This window comes from Anomaloglossus baeobatrachus, chromosome 5 (genome assembly GCF_048569485.1).
Source record: "Anomaloglossus baeobatrachus isolate aAnoBae1 chromosome 5, aAnoBae1.hap1, whole genome shotgun sequence".
Lineage (NCBI taxonomy): Eukaryota > Metazoa > Chordata > Amphibia > Anura > Aromobatidae > Anomaloglossus > Anomaloglossus baeobatrachus.
In genome coordinates, this window is record NC_134357.1 from 25,909,102 (window position 1) to 25,924,174 (window position 15,073).

General features: G+C 42.8%; 1 protein-coding gene across 1 annotated transcript in view; it reads right to left on the reverse strand.

The window, feature by feature from the left end:
• SCNN1A (sodium channel epithelial 1 subunit alpha) overlaps positions 1-15,073 on the reverse strand; it is a 108,710-nt gene that overhangs the window by 32,648 nt on the left and 60,989 nt on the right. Inside the window, exon 10 of the mRNA XM_075348339.1 lies at positions 3,484-3,541. Coding sequence (XP_075204454.1) covers positions 3,484-3,541 — 58 coding nt within the window. The remainder of the gene's footprint in view (positions 1-3,483; positions 3,542-15,073) is intronic.

Genomic DNA, 15,073 nt, shown 5'->3' on the forward strand with positions numbered 1-15,073 from the left:
GGATGTGTCCTGTATGGTGTAGTATATAGAGGATGTGTCCTGTGTGGTGTAGTATATAGAGGATGTGTCCTGTGTGGTGTAGTATATAGAGGATGTGTCCTGTGTGGTGTAGTATATAGAGGATGTGTCCTGTGTGGTGTAGTATATAGAGGGTGTGTCTGTGTGCTGTAGTATATAGAGGGTGTGTCCTGTGTGGTGTAGTATATAGAGGGTGTGTCCTGTGTGGTGTAGTATATAGAGGATCGGTCCTGTGTGGTGTAGTATATAGAGGATGTGTCCTGTGTGGTGTAGTATATAGAGGATGTGTCCTGTGTGGTGTAGTATATAGAGGATGGGTCCTGTGTGGTGTAGTATATAGAGGATGGGTCCTGTGTGGTGTAGTATATAGAGGATGGGTCCTGTGTGGTGTAGTATATAGAGGATGTCTCCTGTGTGGTGTAGTATATAGAGGATGTGTCCTGTGGGGTGTAGTATATAGAGGATGTGTCCTGTGTGGTATACTATATAGAGGATGTGTCCTGTGTGGTGTAGTATATAGAGGATGTGTCCTGTGTGGTGTAGTATATAGAGGATGTCTCCTGTGTGATGTAGTATATAGAGGATGTCTCCTGTGTGATGTAGTATATAGAGGATGTCTCCTGTGTGGTGTAGTATATAGAGGATGTGTGCTGTATGGTGTAGTATATAGAGGATGTGTCCTGTGTGGTATACTATATAGAGGATGTGTCCTGTGTGGTGTAGTATATAGAGGATGTGCCTGTGTGGTGTAGTATATAGAGGATGTGTCCTGTGTGGTGTAGTATATAGAGGATGTGTCCTGTGTGGTATACTATATAGAGGATGTGTCCTGTGTGGTGTAGTATATAGAGGATGTGTCCTGTGTGGTGTAGTATATAGAGGATGTGTCCTGTGTGGTGTAGTATATAGAGGATGTGTCCTGTGTGGTGTAGTATATAGAGGGTGTGCCCTGTGTGGTGTAGTATATAGAGGATGTGTCCTGTGTGGTGTAGTATATAGAGGATGTCTCCTGTGTGATGTAGTATATAGAGGATGTCTCCTGTGTGGTGTAGTATATAGAGGATGTGTGCTGTATGGTGTAGTATATAGAGGATGTGTCCTGTGTGGTGTAGTATATAGAGGATGTGTCCTGTGTGGTATACTATATAGAGGATGTGTCCTGTGTGGTGTAGTATATAGAGGATGTGCCTGTGTGGTGTAGTATATAGAGGATGTGTCCTGTGTGGTGTAGTATATAGAGGATGTGTCCTGTATGGTGTAGTATATAGAGGATGTGTCCTGTGTGGTGTAGTATATAGAGGGTGTGTCTGTGTGGTGTAGTATATAGAGGGTGTGTCTGTGTGGTGTAGTATATAGAGGATGTGTCCTGTATGGTGTAGTATATAGAGGATGTGTCCTGTGTGGTGTAGTATATAGAGGGTGTGTCTGTGTGGTGTAGTATATAGAGGATGTGTCCTGTATGGTGTAGTATATAGAGGATGTGTCCTGTGTGGTGTAGTATATAGAGGATGTGTCCTGTATGGTGTAGTATATAGAGGATGTGTCCTGTATGGTGTAGTATATAGAGGATGTGTCCTGTATGGTGTAGTATATAGAGGATGTGTCCTGTGGGGTGTAGTATATAGAGGGTGTGTCCTGTGTGGTGTAGTATATAGAGGATGTGTCCTGTGTGGTGTAGTATATAGAGGATGTGTCCTGTGTGGTGTAGTATATAGAGGATGTGTCCTGTGTGGTGTAGTATATAGAGGATGTGTCCTGTGTGGTGTAGTATATAGAGGATGTGTCCTGTGTGGTGTAGTATATAGAGGATGTGTCAACAACAAGTGGACACAATTGTGAAGTTGAACAAAATTTATTGCTTATTTTAAATTTTTTCAAAAAAGAATAAACTGAAAATGGGGGCGTGCAATATTATTCATCCCCTTTACTTTCAGAGCAGCAAACTCACTCCAGAAGTTGATTGAGGATCTCTGAATGATCCAATGTTGTCCTAAATGACTGATGATAAATATAATCCCCTGTGTGTAATGAAGTCTCCGTATAAATGCACTGCTCTGTGATAGTCTCAGGGTTCTGTGTAAAGCGCAGAGAGCATCATGAAGACCAAGGAACACAACAGGCAGGTCCATGATACTGTTGTGGAGAAGATTAAAACCAAATTTGGTTACAAAAAGATTTCCAAAACTTTAAACATCCCAAGAAGCACTGTGCAAGCGATCATATTGAAATGGAAGGAGCATCATAATACTGCAAATCTACCAAGACCCGGCCGTCCATCCAAACTATCATCTCAAACAAGGAGAAGACTGATCAGAGATGCAGCCAAGAGGCCCATGATCACTCTGGATGATCTGCAGAGATCTACAGCTGAGGTGGGAGAGTCTGTCCATAGCACAACAATCAGTCGTACACTGCACAAATCTGGCCTTTATGGAAGAGTGGCAAGAGGAAAGCCATTTCTCAAAGATATCCATAAAAAGTGTTGTTTAAAGTTTGCCACAAACCACCTGGAGACACCAAACATGTGGAAGAAGGGGCTCTGCTCAGATGAAACCAAAATCAAACTATTTGGGCACAATGCTGAACGATATGTTTGGTGTAAAAGCAACACAGCTCATCACCCTGAACACACCATCCCCACTGTCAAACATGGTGGCAGCAGCATCATGGTTTGGGCCTGCTTTTCTTCAGCAAGGACAGGGGAGATGGATAAAATGTATGGGAAGATGAATGGAGACAAATACAGGACCATTCTTGAAGAAAACCTGTTGGAGTCTGCAAAAGACCTGAGACTGGGATAGAGATTTGTCTTCCAACAAGACAATGATCCCAAACATAAAGCAAAATCTACAATGGAATGGTTCACAAATAAACATATCCAGGTGTTAGAATGGCCAAGTCACAGTCCAGACCTGAACCCAATCGAGAATCTGTGGAAAGAGCTGAAAACTGCTGTTCACAAACGCCTCCATCCAACCTCACTCAGCTCCAGCTGTTTACAAAGGAAGAATGGGCAAGAATTTCAGTCTCTCCATGTGCAAAACTGACAGAGACATACCCCAAGAGACTGCAGCTGTAATCGCAGCCAAAGGGGGCGCTACAAAGTATTAACTTACAGGGGATGAATAATATTGCACGCCACAATTTTCAGTTATTTATTTTTTTATAAAAGTTTAAAATAAACAATAAATATCGTTCACCTTCACAATTGTGTACCACTTGTTGTTGATTCTTCACCAGAACATTAACATTTATATCTTTATGTTTGAAGCCTGAAATGTGAGAAAAAGTTGAAAAATTGAAGGGGGTGAATACTTTCGCAAGGCACTGTAGTATTGTGTTTGCAGTCTTTACTGTTGATTTGTAAATACCATATAATTCATGTAATATATTTATAGCGGTTACACTGGATTACATCAATTTCCTTCATGTGTTCTTTATAATTTAGTGTGCGCCTCCTCTTACCTCGCTGACTGTTGTTGGCCAACGGGAATATCCCAAGTTAAGTTGATAGTCAGTCAACCTGATGGGAATAAAATATTTCAAAGCATTGGAAATGATCCCAGCAAGCACAGACTGAATGTTGTACACAAAAGGAAGATCTTGTTTTAGAAATGACCTTTCAAAATTCATTTTTGAACACCAATTCTCAGGGATACTTCTGAGGGTGGAGAGGTTTGAGTCTCCTTCTTGGCCCTGATCCTGACCAGTCCTGATCTAATTTCCTCTTCCCCTCCCCCAGGGAGGGACAGGACAGGAGTGTGGTGAAACCAAAGATAAAGACAGACAAGGAAAAAGCAAAACTCTGTCACACAGCACGCACACAGGATAAGACAATAAGAGATTGAGGAGGAAAATAAGAGCAGGAAGGAAGTACAATATAACAGGGGCAAACTCCACAACTGCAACAAGCCAAAAGCACTACTAAACACAACTTTCACCAGAGAGTCTGGGACACCACACTTCACAGACCATTACACAATAAACTATAGCTGGCATGGGTAGAAGTATTCCACCAGTATAAATAGGAGGGGAGCAGATGTAATACGTTTCCCCGCAACATTTCATTAAAAAAGCAAGCAGACTAGCACAGATTAACTCTTGCAAGCCTGCTTATGAATCAGCACACAGCAGTTTGACGCCTGAGTCTGCCTGTGTTGATCCCAGACACCAGAGAAACCATCGGGCAGAGTGTCAGAATCTGCAATCTGAGCAGAGCCCAATGCGGCCATGACAGTCAGCGAAGTTTGTGCAGAACTCCATCTGATAAAAAGATTCGGGCAGCTTTTTATTTTTAGTTTGATTTTAGTACTTATTAATCAGCTCTGGGGGATATTACACCATTATGCACCAGCAGAATAGTGAGTGCAGCTCTGGAGTATAATATAGGATGTAACTCAGGATCAGTAATGTAATGTATGCACACAGTGACTGCACCAGCAGAATAGTGAGTGCAGCTCTGGAGTAAAATACATGGTGTAACTTAGGATCAGTACAGGATCAGTAATCTAATGTACAGTATGTACACAGTGACTGCACCAGCAGAATGGTGAGTGCAGCTCCGGGGTATAATACTCTGGATCAGTCCAGGATAAGTAATGTATTAACTGCTTATTATGATTGTAAATGACATTAAGTAACTGGCATCGGATAAGTGATAATTCTTATAAGACAGACAGGAGGACACTTGGGACTTTCCCAGGAATGCTGGCAGTGCCCGGGTGGTAAATCAATGACTCGTTTCTGAGGTTCCTACAAATATATTTTAGTTTGTGTTTTTTTATTATTTTTTTTTGCAGTAAAATTTCCCCACATGTCTCACAGCCGGAGCTACACCAGGGTTTGTCAAGGTCGTTAGACGGAAACAAATCCATTTCCTACATTTCATTGTTGGTAAGTCACAGGTCTCAACCGCAGGACTCGGGCCAGTTATACTGCGCTTTGGCAACTGGGCAGAAAAAACCTCACATGGCAGGGACTGAATACTTGAAAGTTTGTGAACCCTTCAGAATTTTCCATATTTCTGCATAAATTTGACCTAAAATTGTATCAGATTTTTACACAAGTTCTAAACGTCGGTAAAGAAAAATATCATAAAACAAATTAATCAAAAAATATTAGACTAAAGCCTGCTTTACATGTTACGATTTCGCATACGATATCGTAACCGCCCCCATCGTATGTGTTGCACGTTCAATTTTGTTGAATGTGCCACACAAACGATTAACCCCCGTCACACGTACTTACCCGTCCATACGACCTCGATGTGGGCGGCGAACGTCCACTTCCTGGAGTGGGAGGGACGTTCGGCGTCACAGCGACGTCACGCGGCAGCCGGCCAATAGAAGCGGAGGGGCGGAGATGAGCGGGACATAAACATCCCGCCCACCTCCTTCCTTCCGCATTGTCAGCGGGACGCAGGTAAGATTTGTTCATCGTTCCCGGGGTGTCACACGCTGCGATGTGTGCTACCCCGGGTACGATGAACAACCTGATGTTCAATCCATGAGGAATGAACGATGTGCGTGTGATGAACGTTTTACCGTTCATTCGCAATCGCATGTAGCTGTTACACACTGCAATGTACCTTACAATGCCGGATGTGCGTCACTTACGACGTGACCCCGCCGACACATCGTAAGATATATTGTAGTGTGTAAAGCGGGCTTTACCGTATATACTTGTGTATAAGCGAAAAAGTCCTGAAAAAGTCCCCTTCGGCTTATAGTCGAGTGCGGGTCCCACTTCCGGATTATAAAATGCATTTTCCCCTCAAAACTTGAGAAAAAATTGGGGTGCGTCTTATAATCCGGATAAAGCTTATAGGGTCGGCGCAACGGAGAGGGGTAAAAGGACAGAGGGTCGGCGATATTGTGGCTCAGGGCTGCTGCGGTGGTGTCACGTTTCAGAAGGGTCAGTGATACTGGGGGCTAAGGGGTGTAGCGGCAGGCGTCATTGAGCTTGCCGGCAGACAACGTACCCCATTGAACCTGCCGGTGGCCTGTGGGCTCCGTTGAGCCAGCCAGTGGTTGACATGATAGATTTCAAGAAAATTGTCCATTGAAACAGCGCATGTGCAGATTGAGATATTGGAGAGCCGAAATCTCAATCTGCGCATGCGCCGCTTTCGCTGCCATTTTCTTGAAGTCTATCACATCAGCCGCCACCTCAATGGAGCCCACAGGCCACCGGCAGGCTCATTGGGGCCCACCGCAACACCCCTGCATCCCCAGTATCACCGACCCTCCTCAGCCACTACACCCCCAAGCTATAAGTATTGCCGACCTTCCGTCCTATGACCCTCCCGATTAGCGGACACCCACGTCCTTCGAGCCCGCAGCATCGCTGACCCAGCCTCCTGAGCCACTCTACTACCACCACCGCGCCGCCCTGGTGAGCTCACTAATATAAGACACACTAGTATTATAAGAGGCAACCCCATTTTAACATTAAAAATTATTTTTTTCAAATTTTCCTTCTCTAAATTTGTCTTATAATCCTAGGTTTATACTCGAGTCAATAAGTTTACCCAGTTTTTTTGTGTTAAATTAGTTGTTTCGACTTATACTCGGGTCGGCTTATACTCGAGTATATACGCAGTCATTTAAGGTAAGAAAATCTTCCAATATCAAACATATGTCAGTGGCAAATGTATTTGAAACTTTAGCATTAGCAGATAATGTGAAGGTAAAATTGGACTCTGGTGTTTTAATCAATGGGTTGACAATCAAGTGTGAGAGGTTCACCTGTTTTATTTAAGTAATAGGGATCTATCAAAGTCTGATCTTCACAATACATGTTTGTAGAAGTGTATCATGGCAAGAACAAAAGAGAATTCTGAGGATGTCAGAAGAACAGTTGTTGATATTCATTAGGCTGAAAAGGGTGACAAATCCATCTCTGAAGATTTTGGACTCTACCAATCCACAATCAGATGGACAAAGTACAAATGGAGGAAATTCAAAACCATCACTACCCTTCCCAGGGTCACTCCAAAAGGTCACTCCAATAGCAAGGCTTTTAGTAGTCTGCGTAGTTACAAAGGTACCCAAGGTAACCTCTAAGCAACTAAAGGCCTTTCAAACATTAGCTAATATTATGTTGAGGAGTACAACATCAGGAATACTATGAGTAACAATGTTGTGCATATGAAGATTGCAAGTAGATATTCACTACGCCCCAAAAAGAATGATAATACATTATATGGTTTTCTAAAGATCACTGTCACACTCGGACTGGCGAGTGTTCGTAACACGGTGTGACAGATGTGTACGGACCAACACATGTCCGATGCACATCACGTGCATATCACATAGGACTCAATGGGAATGGTAAGGGAGAGGAACGCCCTGACAATAGGGAGCGGGGGGTTGAAACACCTCCTGACACTAACCTGTATCTGTCCCCTAAGCTCCCCTAACATGCCTAAAATAGTCCTTCACCTCTTTACCATCACATGCTTAGTCCCTAATTGTCCCTCCTTTCACCCTGTATAGTGCCAAGACCGGTGAGTGCACTAGACGTCACCACCAGGATAATATAACACAGGGGAATGAGGACAGACAGGGGGACACAGACAAAAGGATATAACGCTAAGTTCGCAGCTGCAGCCAGACACCACAGCTGCAGACAACATGGCTTCAGCCAAAAGAATTACTACAAGGCTCCAGCAGCAGAACTCCAGTGGCTATTAGAGGCTTCCTTTCTCCAGGGTGGCTAGTTAAGAATGACAATTCTATTACCGGCATCATGTGATGGAACATGTGACTATTTAAAGGAGATGGGAGTGGTCACAAACTGGCTGATCCAGAGGAGAACTAAGCAGGAGTGGCTAGCAAGAAAAATGACATTAACTCTTGTAGCACCAAAAGAAAGCAAACTCAGAGCAATGAAGCTCAAATCCCAGAGATCATGTCTCTCAAGGACCGGATACACTCGTGACAATCACCTGGACAGGCTGCAAAACTTTGAACTATGTTTTGTGATAAGTGAGACTAAAATAGAGCATAAAAATGAATACCATCTGTGACTCAAAATGGCAATGGTATCATGGTTTATGTGTTTTGATGCATCTGATCCATCATTGACGGAACAGTGAATTCTGAAATATACCAACAAATTGTAAAGAAAAGTATCAGGACATCTGTCCATGAGCTGAATCTCAAGAGAGGGTAGGTCATACACGAAAACAATGACCCAAAGAGATAAGTCCTTCTACAAGAAAATGGAATAAGAAGAATAAAGGTGACGTTTTGGGAATGGCCAAGTCAAAGTCCTGAACTAGATTGTCAGGCTATCACTAGGAGGCACTGGGACTCCAGTATGCAACTACTCATGAGTGCAATAATTCAGAAGCCCACTAGATGTCGCAAACACAGCGTAGGGATAGTCAAACTGAAAGGGTCAATGCCAGGATGTCACGTCTGTACCAGGGAGGAAACAAGCCAAAGTCAGGAAACAGAGCTGAAGTCGGATGGCGGGAGAACAAGTGAACACAGGGGAGCGGGTGGAGGACACAGAGCAGGACCGGAATCTGGAGGACATAGAGATACAGAGGGAAGGTCGGGCAGGACAGATGGAGGACAGAACAGGCAGGAAGGACAGAGGTCAGGCAGGACAAGAGGGACTAAGGTCTGGTCGGGCAGAAGGGTCAGAGGTCAGGAAAAACGGTACCGGGTAGCAGGATACGAAACACAGTACTTCTCACAGGAGAAGAACACATAGCCAAGCCGGAAATATCACTGGTGGTGTCCCGGAGGCAGCATCACCAAGATATGACGACGTGACCCCCGCAACGATGCCAGATCCTGCCCCTCCCGGAGGCAGGGTACATGCACCGGCTCAGGCACGGCAGAGCCATGCATGAATCATGACACTAATCCTATAGAAATGTTGTGGAAGGGCTTAAAATGAACAGTTCATGGCAGAAAACCCCCAAACTAACAGAATTGAAGCTGTTCTGTAGGGAGTAATAGGCTAAAATTCCTCCAAGCCAATGAGCTTCGTGTGACATTTGTTTGAATTGATTCTTTATCTACTTTTAGGATTTGTGTAAAGATGTTATGAGTTTTAGGTCAAATTTATGCAGAAATATGGAAAATTCTGAAGGATTCACAAACTTTCAAGCCCCACTAGAGATGCAGGGAGCTTTGACTGATGATTGAACTTGTTGGTACCAAGCACAGCATATGTTCCTGACGTGTTTGATCCTTGGGGTTGATTTCAGGAGGCTTCAACAGCAATTGGGAGGTTTGTCAACATTTTACGGAGTCTTGGAAATGTCTCCAACCCCCGGGAGTCTTCTGGACATTTCCAAAAAGTTGTTCAGTAATGTGATGACTGTCACTAGGTGGCGCTAGACACTACTTGCATTCAATAAATGGAGAGGTAGCAGACAGGCCGAGATCATAAACCTGGAAGACACAACAGTACACAGGGGGCAGACAGAGAAATGTCAACATACAAGGTCAGGGTTCCAGGAGAGTACGTACAAAATACAGAGAGCAGGGAGGGACATGGTCAGGAGGAAGTCCGAGGTCAGAAGCCAGGAAGTCACAACAGAAACAGGGGGGGACAGGCAGGGATCTATCAACAACAGCTCGGAGTTGAGAGGCCAAGATCTGAACACTGAGCACCACAGGAGCAAACAGCACAGCTGTAACCAGAAAGTACAACTGGCAGCATCCTGAGCTAACATGCTCTCTAATGAAGCAAAGCAATCACTGAGGCAAGAAGCATCTGTGTGAGAACCTCCCAGGACCAGCGTGGAACCCAGCGCTGTGAAACAACCAGCAGAGCATTCATCCTGCAAAATGCTCTGCAGCATAGGCAACATATACCGACTCTGCAAGAGAGCATAGCAGAACAATACAGAATGTTCTGCATATAGGAATCATGACAAGTATGTTTTATGACAATACCTTGACAGTCCATGAATGCGTGGCGCCATCACTGTTTAGTTACTGAAGTTACTGCTGAGCATGGCATCTAAGTGGAACCATAAGTAACTCAGGCAGCACCCATTGCACTGAGATATTGGCTGTTTTATCACTTGTTGATATCATTTTACCATTGAAGCAGAATTTCCCATGCATAAAATGTCTTTGAACATGAGTAGGAAATTGCACCGCATACGAGCCAGGGATTTAGGGAATGTTGGCAGTTCCTGTCTATCTGTGCAGTTTTGAGGCCAAAATACCATCTTTAAGGGAATAAATTGCTATATGTGCTATAGAGAAGAGGAAATAAGCATCTGTCTGGTGGCTTCCCCCTATAATGGCTGAACGGGGAGGGGAGCAGGATGCGTACACTGTCTATCAACATTATTCGCTCATTTTTTTTAGTTTACAAAAATTTGAATCACAACTCTTACGTATATATTTTTTAGGATTAAGTGGCACCGTTTTCACCTCCCGGCATTGTAGACTCTCCACTTCCTGTAGGCTATTAAAGGGAATCTGTTACCAGATTTGATATTTTTTTTATTTATTTTATTTATTTAAATATTTATTTATTATTATATTATTAATTAATTAATATTATTATTTATTTATTATATATATTTATATTTATTTATTTATTATTTTATTTATTTAATCGGACAACAACATAATGTAGGATATGAGAGCCTGATTCCAGCAATGTATCACTTACTAGACTGTGTGCTGTAGTTTCAATGCAACAAGTGTTTTATAAGCAGGAGATTATCACTACATGACTAGCTTTCACGAGCTGACCAGTCAGTCTATCTGTATAACCCCATCCACACCACTGATTGGCTGCTTGCTGACAGTGTACAGTGTACACAGAAAGCTGCCAATCTCTGGTGTGGGCGGGGTTATACAGCACACAGCATTCTGACCACTGCTGCATGTACAGCTGAGAAAACAGGGATTTTATGCAACCTACCTAAACCAAGCAGCCCAGTAAGTGACACAACACTGGAATCAGGGTATCTGTCCGTAAATAATCCTGAGCTCTGATTTCATCACAAATACCTGCATACAGATTCCCTTAGAAAAATGCTTCGTTCTGATGCTGCATAGCCTTTGATCTTTGTAATCTAGGAACGTTGTGAGAAGCGCTGGACTACGTCGGAGCTGGGAACTTTGATTTCTAATAAACTGGTAAACGAGGGGCAGTGTCTTGTTTTTATGTATTTCAGGTTTCCATTTGTGGACTATATCAGATTTCATGGACTACGGCAGAGCTGCTGGGGTGTTTTTTTTCTTTAATAAAATCCTGAACCAGGAAAAGTGAGGGGGAGTATTTTTTCAAATAGAGTATTTTTGTTTGTTTTTTTTCTTTTCACTTACTGGGTTAGTATTGGGGGTGTCTGATAGAAGCCTCTCCATTATTAACCCCAGGGTTTGATGCCAGCTGACATTAGACAGCTGACATCAACCCCCAAAACCATTACCCCAATTGCCACCGCATAGGTGAAGCATCAGAATTGACACATTTAATGTGCTGTGCCAATTTTGGTGCGGCTGCGGGCTACTATTTTTAGGCAGGGAAGGGCCCAATAACCATGGGCCTTCCCAGCCTGATAATATCAGCCCCTAGCTGTCTGCATCCATTTTATCTTCAGTTTTGTATGTTTTATTGTAAGTCCAGAAAAGTAACATACTAATACTCTGACAATATAGTTCACAGCAGCGACCTGGGAGTCGGAGTTGTGTCAAAAACATCTTCCCCGTACCTTTTTCCCATTCATTTCAGTGATTTTCCTCCCCCCCAGACCCCTTGGGAGGTTCTGTCTGAAAGATGTTTGCGTTTCCCATTGACTTCCATTATACTCGTTACTCAACTCGAGTCCGGTTGAGCGTCCAACCTGCTTGATTCGAGGACCGAGCACTGGAGCATTTTAGCGCTTGCTCACCACTAATTTTCCGTTTAATACCTTGGCCACACGCGCTCCGGTCTGTGCAGATGTAGAGGAAGCTCGTGCAGTAAATACAAACTAACTTCCTAAAAATCGAGTCACATGAATTTTCTATCTTGCAACACCGGCCCTGTCGCCATATGGTTGAGACACGGGGGCTTCTCGTTTCCTATTATTTGTGTCACCGAAGGTGTAAAATGGAGAAGTCACTTTATTTGCTTACTGAACAAAGTGACCAAGGTGCAGACGTGGAGTTCGCACATTTATTTTTTGGACTAGAGGGAGCACAGATGGAGATAGAGGCCAAGCCCTAAGTGTATGCACCATGGATGAAGGCCACATGGCTGCCATAGGACCCTCGTCAAGAGGAAGTCCTAACTCTGCTGCTTAGGGGAAAACAATGCCCCAACAGTAATATCCAAAAAAAAAAATAGCGTAATTGCAATTTTTTTGTACCATTTTTTGGCACTTAGAATAATTTCCCTGTTTTTCAGTGAATTTTTTGGGTGAGGTGAATGACATCCAACCCCTTAACGACCGCGGGCCGTAAAATTACGTCCTAGCGGTCATAATGTTACTGCCCGCGGTCTCCTGGCGGCAGCATGCCGCGATCGGCACACATCTCAGCTGATTTTCACAGCTGAGATGTGTGCTTGCTAGGCACGAGCAGAATCGTTATCTGCTCGTGCCATTTAACCCCTTAAATGGCGCTGTCAATATGTGACAGCACCATTATAAACGTGATCGCGGTAAACTTTTACTTACCGCCTGATACCTGAAGTCACGTGACGCGATCACGTGACTTCCGTTAGTTGTCATGGTAGCACAGGGTCATGTGATGACTCCTGTACTACACATGAATTGCTTTCACTTTCGCTGTGCCAGCGGCACAGCAAAAGAGAGAGAGGGCGTATCTGCTGTTTACAGCTGTATAGCTGTGATCAGCAGATAGTGCAGAGCGATCGGAATGCTGATCGCAATAGCCCCCTAGAGGGACTAGTTAAATAAAAAAAAAAGTTAAAAAAATTAAAAAAAAACAAAAAAACCTAAAAGTTCAAATCACCCCCCATTCGCCCCATTGAAAATTAAAGGGTTAAAAAAATAAAAAATATACACACATTTGGTATCGCCGCGTTCAGAAACGCCCGATCTATCAAAATATAAAATCAATTAATCTGATCAGTATACGGCGTAGCGGCAAAAAAATTCCAAACGCCAAAACGACGTTTTTTTGTCGCCACAACTTTTGCGCAAAATGCTATAAGAGGCGATCAAAACGTAGCATCTGCGCAACAATGGTACCGTTAAAAACGTCAGCTCAAGACGCAAAAAATAAGCCATCACTGAGCCATAGATCCCGAAAAATTAGAACGCTACGGGTCACGGAATATGGCGTAAAACATGCGCCACTTTTTTCGGTCAAACTTCCGATTTTTTTTTTAACCCCTTATATAAAAGTAAACCTATACATGTTTGGTGTCTACGAACTCACACTGACCTGAGGCATCACACCCACACATCAGTTTTACCATATAGTGAACACAGTGAATAAAATATCTCAAAAACAATAGTGCTATCGCACTTTTTTTTAGCAATTTTTCTGCATTTGGAATTTTTTGCCGTTTTCCAGTACACTATATGGTAAAACTTATGGTTTCATTTAAACGTACAGCTCGTTCCGCAAAAAATGAGCCCTCACATGACCATATTGACTGAAAAATAAAAAAGGTACGTCTCTCAGAAAAAGAATGGCGACAAAAAAAAACGGAAAGCGAAAAATCGGACGGTCGTGAAGGGGTTAAAGGGGTTTTCCACTACTTTTCCAGTACAGAAATCAGAGAAAACGAAAGGAAGTAGTCACTGAGCTCCTGATCCTGGGTGTTTTGGAGAGAATCCCAATTAGTCTGCCTCACAAGCTGAGCTAACAGTTTCATTCAATAGCAGGGGCTGTCACCTTTTGCTTTTGAAATGCAGATCACAGCACTACACTAGCAAAGGGTTTAGCTAATCCAATCACAGATGTGGACAGCTGAAAAGAGCCAAAATTTGCATAAAAACACAGTGACAAGGCTGCAATTCCCAGATGGGCTGGTACCTATCCTGGGCTGTTCTGACACTTGGTATTTTCCAATATCTGCAACAGCACAAGGTGAAGAAAGAAGGGGACGTGCTAAGTGCTGTTTCACAGGCTACAGTAATGCATGATGGATCATGGACTAATACAGCATAGTAAACCTAGGGAGGGGAATTGATGAATGTAAACATCAGAGCTAGACACCAAGTGATGCTATCTGCATGATACAAAGTTTATATTACTATAATAAGAGTACAAATGCATTTAGTGGCACATAATATCATGATTGATGAATAAAAGAAGGGTTAGGGTAGTGGATAATTTCTTTAAACTACGACTCGTCTCACCCTAAAAAAATCCCTCATAGGGTTTATTCTAATGAAAAAATTATTATAGACTCCTAGAAAAAAGGGAGGAAAAAAAGAAAGGCGCAAAAATGAAAACTGACCTCGACAGTAAAAAGCTAAAACGTACCCAAAGAAACTAAAGTAAAAGACCACAATAAATAACTCTCGGAGTCTTGGAGAACTCCGCAAGGATCTCTGTTGTCTGCAATTAGAAAAACATGGCTTATTTCTTAAAAGTACAGCGCCACGCCATCTACTGGCTGTGTGTGTTATCACAGCTCAGCCCTATTTAGTTCCACGATGCAAAGCTGCAATTCCAAACACAACCTGAGATTAGGTGTGGCGCTGTTTCCGAAAGAAAGATGCCATGTTTTTCTAATTTTCATGACTACTTTTACACTTTATGTTGAGTGATATTTTCATTATTCCATCCAGAGCGGAGACATCCAAGAGTGAAGTTACAGGGGAAGTGACCTTCTGTATCATCGGAAAAACAGAACATTCAAGAAGAAGTGGAAGAACAAAGTATATAGCGGGCGAAAATGGAGATGAAGTTGAAAAATATTCATGATAAAAACGTGGCATTGCTGCAGTTTACCGTACGTACAACTTCCTTATATCACAGAGGAAAACAATCAGGGTTTTTTTTAAAAAAAAATAAATAGAAAAATGCAGAATTTTTTAGATGTCCAGTTGTAATTAATTATTTCTGATTATAAATGCATTGAATTATTTTTTTATTTTCTACTT